This window comes from Chinchilla lanigera, unplaced genomic scaffold (genome assembly GCF_000276665.1).
Source record: "Chinchilla lanigera isolate Chin_1 unplaced genomic scaffold, ChiLan1.0 scaffold00043, whole genome shotgun sequence".
Lineage (NCBI taxonomy): Eukaryota > Metazoa > Chordata > Mammalia > Rodentia > Chinchillidae > Chinchilla > Chinchilla lanigera.
Genome location: NW_004955444.1, coordinates 6529895 through 6538978, shown reverse-complemented (window position 1 = coordinate 6538978; position 9084 = coordinate 6529895). Strand labels below are relative to the sequence as shown.

The 9084-nt window shown below is 46.7% G+C and overlaps 2 protein-coding genes across 4 annotated transcripts in view; both read right to left on the bottom strand.

Annotated features, from left to right (window-relative positions):
* The window catches only part of Stau2 (staufen double-stranded RNA binding protein 2), a 238823-nt gene extending 238154 nt beyond the window's left edge, over positions 1 to 669 (bottom strand). The window contains exon 1 of one of the 2 annotated variants that reach the window (XM_013518156.1): positions 128 to 669. The gene's annotated coding sequence lies outside the window, so the exon portion shown is untranslated. The remainder of the gene's footprint in view (positions 1 to 127) is intronic. The other variant, XM_013518160.1, reaches the window with a different exon arrangement.
* A 1590-nt stretch (positions 670 to 2259) lies between these two features.
* Positions 2260 to 9084, bottom strand: part of Ube2w (ubiquitin-conjugating enzyme E2W (putative)) — an 82677-nt gene continuing 75852 nt past the window's right edge. The window contains exon 3 of one of the 2 annotated variants that reach the window (XM_013518169.1): positions 2260 to 2757. In XM_013518169.1, the coding sequence (XP_013373623.1) occupies positions 2482 to 2757 (276 nt within the window). In that variant the 3' untranslated portion in view covers positions 2260 to 2481. The remainder of the gene's footprint in view (positions 2758 to 9084) is intronic. The other variant, XM_013518167.1, reaches the window with a different exon arrangement.

The window sequence follows — 9084 nt, the reverse complement described above, 5'->3', positions numbered from 1 at the left end:
CGCCCTGGTGTGGGTGCGCGTTACTCAGAGCCAGATCACTTCCACCCGGTTCAGACGGACGCTAAAAATGACGTGCATTAACCCAGTCATCCCGGGGGTCCGGAGGGGTCGCTGCCGCCGCGCCCACCTGCCCGGGCGCCGCCGGCTCGGTCCCCGCGAACGCGCGGCCCCCGGCGCGGGCGTCCGTCTCGCCTCTGCGAGGAGACCGCGCACGTCTGTATGCAACAGTGCGCAGAAGGGCCCTGGGGCCGGCCGGGCGAGTGACTGGTCTCGCGCAGCGCGGCCCGGACTGCTGCGTTTTCCTCCCAGAAGCCTCTCCGGCCTGCCTTCCCCTGCGCTGCCCGGCTCCCCTGAACGTCATTTTGGGGTCCTGTTAGCGCCGCTCCTTCACGCACGAGCTCTCGCTGCCCCGTGAGCCCTGGAGAGTGGAGTGGGACGAGCGCGTGCCCTTCACGCCTGCTGCCCGGGGGCGCTCGCTCTCCCGGCCGCCTGCGCCTCCCCTCGCCCAAGGAGATCATGCTTGGGGCGGCGGGAGGACCCGAGAGGGGTCCCTAATCTGAGGCCACGCGCGCTTCTCTGATACTGTGGGGATGTCGAACGCCGGCCAGCCGACGCCTGGGTTCATTTTTGTGCTCTCCGCGTGCTACAGAAAGGGTGTGGGCAGCACTTGCTCTCGGAATAAATCAGTGAGTTTATGCTCTTGGAAATAACGCTGAAGTCTTCGGGAGTTTCATTCTCTTTGATTCAAATTATTCATCATACTAAAACCACAGCTCCCTTCAGGCCTGGGTGTTGACTCTCCCACTCTCAGCCAGCTTTGCGCACCAGCCTTGAGTCGGCTGAGGTGTACGCACCTCCGTTCCCGCTCTCTCATTTGCGGGGAACTGCGCTGCGGAGCACACCCCGACCCGGCTAAGACGCACAGGCGGAGTGCGCGCTAGGCTACAGTGGGGCTTTCTGATGAGAACTCTAGGAAGTATGCTTTTGAAGGCCCGCGACTCTGTAAGCACAAGCGTTACTACCAAAGGAAAAAGGAGCGATCAGAAGATGCACCGGGTCTGTCGCAGCCCCGGTAGCCTGCTCTGGTTTGAGGGTATGCACCTTTCCAAAATTCATTCTATCGCAAGCTAATCCCCTAGGCGACCGTATTTGGAAGTGGGGCCTTGGGGGAAGTGATCATAGGAGGACTGCACCTTCTCGGAGGGATTAATGCCTATAACTCTCTTCAGGCCGGGAGTGGTGGCACTTGGGAGGCTGGGGCAGGAGGATCACAAGTTGGAGGCCAGCTTGAGCTACATGGCGATAACCTGGCTTTAAAAAACAGCTTCACGGAGCTGCCATTCCCTTTGCCGGTCCACTCTTCTGCCACGCGCGGCTGCGGCAGGAAACCTTCACCAGACGCCGAATCTGACGACGCCTTGACCTGGAGTTTCCCAGCTTCCAAAGCTCAGAAATGAAGTTCTGTTCCTTATAAATTACCCATTTAAGACACTTCGGTAGCACAGTCCAACAGGACTAATATAGCAGGGCCCGGAGGCTATAACCCCAGCACTCAGTAGGCTGAGGGAGAAGGACTGCTGAGCATTAGAGGCCAGGCTGAGCTATGTAGTCAGTTCAAGGGCAGGCTGAACTGCAAAGCAAGACCCTGCCTCAAAAACTAAACTAAAATAATAAACAGAGAGAAAGAGAAATGAATACAGCCTCTCAGCTGGGGCTTTTTTGAAAAGACAGCTCAGAACAGTGACCACACTTGTCATTGAGCTGCTAGGCTCATAAACTGTCTTCGCCATTTCCTTTATCCAATACCCCCAGCTCAGGAATGGCCTAGGCCTTCATGCTTCACTCCCAGGTCAGTGCCACTTCTCCACTTCTTTCCAGGGTCTGACAGAACAGCAGTGTAGGAATCAGCCTGGCAGGGGGCCCAAGCCTGCAGTCCCAGCACTCTGGGAGACTGAGGCAGGAGAATCAAAAGTTCAAGCTCAGCTCGGGCAGCCTGATTAACAAATCCCTGTCTCCAAACAAAACAAAACAAAACAAAAGCGTGGGGTAGTAGCTCACTGTGAAGGCTCTGGGTTCAATTCCCAGCACCGTACTGAGGGAAAAAAAAGGGTAGGCTCAAGGAAACTGTCCGGTTATCCTTGGAACTTCTGAAATCAAATACAAAGTCAAAAACCAGTCTAAAAGACAGGACCCAGGAAGCTGAGGCAGGAGGATCGCTGCACGTTCAAGCCCAGCCTGGGATACAGAGTGGGTTCAAAATCATCTTGAACTACATAGGAAGACTTTGTCTCAAAAAGACAAAAATTAAAAATAAATAGAAAGACTAGCAATACAGTATTAGGCATGGCAATTTGGGGGCCTACAGATTCCATTTTGAGGGCATAAACAGTCCTGATCCAGAACACCATGTGCAGTACCACAATTCCCTGGAATCATTACACGAGATATACATAGATGCTATGTTGGTAAAAGACCATTTGATTAAATACAGCTAAGAAGCTGTGAATTTAACAACACTGAAGAAGCATTTCTGGAGAACTTCTCGGAGTGTTTTTTCTGCCAGTGCAGACGGAGTCGCCAACGAAGGCATAGGATATGTTCTTTCCCCAGTACAGGTGACCACGGGTACTCGGTGGCCAGGAGCCCCGTCACGGAGCACATCTTGGGACACATAAGGCACAGCTGAAGGTCAAGCGGAAGACCGTGCCTGTAGGTAGAGCTGGAGCTGCCAGTTTTCAGTGAGGAATTATAAGATTTCTGGTAAAACAAGTAAGAGAGACACATTGCGAATTTTCCCCGTTACTGTTAATTATCAACTAATCATATTTCATAGGTCTTCATCTCCACTATTTGTTCCCACTTTCTTAGTTCTCAAATCTAGAATATTATCTTGAAAGAACAATTAATGGCCCATTCAAGCAGCACCAAAACCAGTTCTAGAGAAAGAGGATCATCAACTTTTCATTAGAAATCAGGCAAGAAAAATAGAAAATATAACATTGTTTTAAAAAGTAAAGTTCAGTGCTTCTTGTTTTATTTTGCTTTTGGCTTCTGTTGTTTTGTGAGATGGTCTTGCTAAATTGCTAAGTGGTCCAGGCTGGGCTCAAACTTGCAATCGTCCTGCCTCATCCTCCCAAGTGCTGGGATTCTAACGTGTGCCAGTACACCCAGCTGAGTTCAGTGCTCTAAAGCACAGGATAACAAACTACAGCCTGCGGGTCATAGGTGGGCTGTTTTGTAAATTTTGTAAATAAAAATTGAAAATTTTGTAAATTTTGTAATAAAATTTTGTAAATAAAAACTTTGAAAATATAGTCACTTTTTTTTTTCCATTTCCATATTATCTATGGCCGTGCTAATATGTCTGCAATGGAGTCATTGCAGTAAAGGTTGTCCAAATTATACAAAATAATTGAAAGGAAAAATTTGCAAACCTCCGTACTTTAAAGATAAAATAAGGGGGGTTTTTAACATTTAATGTATCTTTTTCAAAGTCATATTTCAATGAGTTTTCAAATTTAAGCTTAAAATAATGCATTAATCACGGTGTCCGTCCATTACCCTGCATGTAACGCAGCAAAATGTATTCTCCCTTCTCTGTGGCAATTGCACCATGGCCAGGCAAGTGGGAAGCCAGGCGGGGAGCACAATCCCAGGCCTGTTCAAGCTGGGCTTTCTTTTCCTCTTCCCAGTATGAACCTCTATCCTAAATGTGAAAGACACATGAAAACCATTTCCTCAGATGGGGACTTCGAGTTTAAAATGGCAGACTATGGGGCTGCGGATTTAGCTCAGCGGCACAGCGCCTGCCTGGCAAGCGCAATGTTGTGAGTTCGATTCCCAGTACCGGAAGAAAAAAAAACAAAAACAAAACAAAACAAAAAACCAAAATGGCAGACAATACATTCAGTTATCTCTCATCCCTCCAAAATCCTATTAGAGAAGTCAGAGAACTTACAAGGCATAAGCCCACAAAGACAAGTAGACTGAAGGCTTAGCTTCACACATCAAGGAAGCTGAGGCCTAACTAACCAATGAAAAACAAGCTGATTCTACAAAAAGGGTCCTGGCGAAGCTCAGGACCGGGGGCACGAGACAGCACTCCTACTGGGTAAAGCGTTAGGCCTCTGACATAGAATCGACTGAAGACCGTGTACGAGGTCCTTGACTTCATTTCTACGCCCACAGCAAACAGCTTAGCCAGCATCTTCTGCCTGGCTCCAGAAAGCGATGGGTTTATCCTCAGGAAATTGTGCCGGAAAGGCCCAGGACTCAGGAACACCCGGAACACTACAGGCAAAGATAACTGACAACAGCAAATTTGGTGAAAATGAACTATGCCGGACGCATGAACCAAACCGTCCTCGCACCCCGGCTAACTGCTTCGTGCCCAGCAGAACGTGTGCTCCCGGCTCCCTGCTCCCTGCGCTGCTGCAGAGCACACGGGAAGTGGGGCGGACAGCGCACTTGCAGGCCCACCCAAGCCCGTGCTGCCATCTGACTAGGCTTTCACCAGCAGAATCAAGGCAAACACATTCCCGCACCTCAGCTGCTCTTTGTCTTCCCTTTGCCTCCCGCTGGAACGGAGCGAGCCGAGAGGCTTTTCCACTGAGAAGGACAATGCCCCAACGCAGCGGTTCTTCAGCCTGAACGGGGATCCAAATCACTGCGAAGGCTTGGGAAAGTCCGAAGCACCATCCTTAAAGGTTTTGGTTTGGTAAATCTGAGACAGCCAGAAAATCTGCATTTCTGACAATATTCTAAATGATACTGATGACGCTGGCCTCGGGCAGCTTGCTTTAAGGGCATACCTCAAAGGCAAGTGCCCGGGCCAAAAAAATAAGCAAACCAAAACAGACCCCCGCATGAATAGGTTGAGGTAAACGATCAATGTTTCCACCCTCTGAGTTGCTCAAAAGAAAACTACTTTCTTCTTCCAGCCACGGCACCTTTGGATCTCTTCAGCAGCGCAGCTTTCTGCCCCCGTGAATAGTCTGACGTAGCTCCTAGAAGTGTGGCAGGGAAGCCAACACCAGGCAAGAGACCAAAGGTGGCCCTAGAGAGCCAGGCTTATCGTCTGTCCTGCTACAGTGAATCTTAAACTACTGCCAACAAGCACAGCCCATCCACAGATGCGTTCCCGTCAGCTACACGTCCCCCATACTCGGGGACAAGGTAACTGACATGAGGACTAAGCCTAAACATGAAATTAAAAAGAAAAGGACTGCCTTAGTCCATTCAGACTGCTAGGACAAATATAACCTAGATGACTCATAAAGAACAGGCACTTACTGCTTACAGCTCAGGAAACTGGGAAGACCAAGATAAACACGCTGGCACAGCGGTGGCGAACCTATGGCACACGTGTTTTCTTTTAAGACTACAGATGTCAATGTCTGAGTTGTTTTTTCTGAACTAAAACCTCAGTGTTCAGGTTTCATGGCAGCGCTGGCATTTTGCAATAAGTAGGTTTGGGGTTACATTTTGTGCACTCGGCCCTAAAAGGCTCGCCATCCCTGCTCTAGCAGTCAGTGTCTGAGGAGGTGTTATAGTTTGTGTCTGGGTGTCCCCCCCAAGCCTCATGTGGTCATGGGGCAGGCTTTTACAGTTTGATTGATTATGGGTGTGAGAACTACACCCACACCGCCCTGGGGTGGATAGTTTGCATATGTAAGGGAGAGGAAGAGGCTGCTTGCCACCAATCCTCCCTTTTGTGTTTGTTGCTTTTGCTGTGTTCTGCCGCCATGAGCTGTAGCCCTCTGCCATGTGCCACTCTGCCTTGTAATCTGCCAAGTATGGACTGAAACCTCCACAAACTGTAAGCGAAATAAAATTTCCTTCCTTAATTTTGGGTATCAGGTATTTTGTCCCAGCAACGAGAGAAAAGTAACCAAGACAGAAGGGTTTGCTCTTTCCTTCATCTACGGTACCCTCTTAGATGTGTCCTCACATGACGAAAGCGAGGAACAAATTCCCTTGGGCCCCTTTTCAAGGACACTAATCCCATCACCAAGTCACCTCCCAAATCCCCAACCTTAATACTAGTGCTTTGAGGATAAGTGTTCAGCATGTGAATTTTGGGGTGACATAAACGTTCAGACCCCAACAAAGGCTCAGGTTAAAGAGAGAAAATGGAAGTAAGAGTTCACTTAAAAAAAAAATTCATTAGAGTTTAAAGAATACATTGTATCCCTGAAAACAGAGTTGGATGCTATAAGAAAGTTACCATCTAAAAAAAGCAGGTTCTTAGGAATAAAAATAAGTGAATTAAATATGAAAGTAGAAGAACTAAGAAAAAAGCACATAATCAAAGAGATAGACAATAGTTTTTAAAAAAAAGAAAGAGAAGCTGGGTGTGGTTATATATACCTGTAATCCCAGCATACTAAGGGGCAGGAGTCCGAGCAGAGGCTGGAGGATCACAAGTTCTAGTCTAGTCTGGCCAATTTAGCTGTCTCAAAATTTTAGATAGACAGATAGATAGATAGATAGATAGATAGATAGATAGATAGATAGATATAGATAGATGGGCAGGGATGTAACTCAGTGCAAAGGTCCCAGGTTCAAATCCCAGTACTGGGAAATTTAAAAAAAAAACAAAAAGAAAAGAATTTTAGATTCAATCAAGGAAACAAGGAAGTACAAAATCTCTATATTAAAAATTCCCAAATCAGATGAATGGGTAGAAATTATCAAAGAAACAGCCAGAGAGAATTTTCTCAACCTGAAGGACATGAATTTCCAAATTTATAGTAGTCATCAAGAACTCACACAAAATGAATTTTAAAAGACTAAGTTAAACAAGGTATAGTGATAAACTCTTGTAGTTCCAGCTACTTGAAAGGTCAGCCTATACAATATACGACCCTTATCAGAAAAAGAAAGAAAGAAAGAAAGAAAGAAAGAAAGAAAGAAAGAAAGAAAGAAAGAAAAGGAAAGGAAAAAGGAGTAAAAAGAGAGAAGAAAAAAGGAGAACAAGAAAGACTTCATGAAATTTAGGACCTTACTGATTTCTTTTTAATCTAAATGCTTCACACCAGGAAACAAATTACATATATGAGAATGTGAGGGGAAATAATGACACTTTTCTCAAAAAACCAAAAGCTGCAACCTAGAAGTTAACAGACACTTTCAAAATATTTTGAGGAGGGCCAGGGAGACAGGTCAGTGGTGCAAGCGCCTGCTGGCAAGTGGAAGGTGGTCCTGAGCTCGGTTCTTGGTACCAAAAGGAAAAAAAATATTCCGAGGAAAAATTATCTTCAACTTCAATTACCAATAAAAATGGTAATTATGACTTATATAAAATATAGACATATATAAGGGCAGACATTTTTAAATGGCAAGATGTCACTACCTGTCACATTTTCTTATTGTGCTAGCATGAAAGCGGAGGAGAAAGTAAACCAAGCAAGGAGAAGGAGCAAGCCGGGGGCCCCGGTGGAACACGCAGAGGCTCTCCCAGAAGGGTGATGGAAAGTCCAGGCCCAAGTCACTGGGCAGGCCCAGGCCGGAACCAGTCACAGAGAAGCGGGACCACGCGCGGCCGAGGAGGGCTGACTCCACAGTGATGGCGCTGGCGTTAATTACTCTTCTGCCAAACATCCCAGTTCTGCGCGTGGTGCCACTCCTCCTGGAGGCCTCACTGACGCCAGGCTCAGCTTCTGGCCCGACACAACCTTAGCAAAAGCGGTGAGGCCCTCTGGAGCACTCTCTCAGAGCCAGTGTGCGGTCCGCATCGAGCTGTGGTTCTCGCCTTGTCCCACAGAGAGGCTGCTCATTAGCCCGTGTCCCGGAGTAGGGACGGCACGCGGCCAGACTCTCACAGACTGAAAGCAGGAGCCACAAAATCTCACACACACAGACACACACGCACACGCACACGCACACGCACACACGCACACGCAATCCTTGTTCTCGTAAGTCACTGGAATTTGGGATCAGTTTCACCACAGCAGGAACCAGGATATTCTGACTGATACAGCATATTATCTGATGATTTTGACCACATGGGAAGCCGTGTTCCGGGAGTGTGGGAAGCATTAATGGCCAGCAAATTAGGCGATTGCATTCACTGAGCAAACGCTGAACTCCTACTATGTGTCTGGAATTCTTGCCTAGGCATTGAGAATACAAGGAAAAAAGCTAAAGGGGCAATTACTATGGTCAAAAGATATAAGAGGGGAAAAGTCACGGATACAACTTGGCTAAGCAAGAGTAATATTTACACGGTTATCACCACATCAGCAACGATGAGGGTGACGGGAAGGGAAGTATCCAAGCTACTGAAATCTTTGTACACCACCCTAGGATAATATCTAATATACATGTATATATATTTGGTACTGGGAATAGAACTCAGGACCTTACGCTTGCCAGGCAGGCACTGTGTCACAGAGCTATATCCCAGGGCTGGTAATATCTAAAATGCATAAATCAAAAGACAGGATATAAAAATTGTGTGGAAAGCATACAAACTTTTAAAGTTTATAAATGTATATAACAAGGGAGGTAGCTCAGTGGCAGAGCATATTCCTCGTGTGTTTAAGGGCCTGGGTTCAAATCCCAGTACCACACACACACACACACACACACAAAGTAAAAAATAAAAATAATTATGAGTTAATTAATCATGGCTGGGCATGGTGGTGCACTCCTGTAATCCTAGCACTTAGGAGACTGAGGCAGAAGATTGCTGAGTTTGAGGCCCGCCTGGGCTACAAAGTGAGTTCAAGGCCAGCCTGAAATGCACAGTAAAATCCTGTCTCAAAATTACAAAAAAATACATAAGTAAAATAAAGTGAAATAAAATAATGTAGCAAGGCTACAGGACAAGATCAATATAAAGCACTCAGGACATTGATCAGTGTGCAGAAGGTCCTAGATTCAATTCCCAGCACCACCACTATCACAAAAAATGTCTCCAGCTATATACAAACCAATTGTACACACACATACATACATATATATACACAATAAACAATCTCAAATTGAGAAAACAATTTTATTTAAAGCTGTAACAGAGCTGGGCATGGTGGTGTATGCCTGTATTCTCAGCACTTAGGAGGCTGAAGCAGGAGGATCATT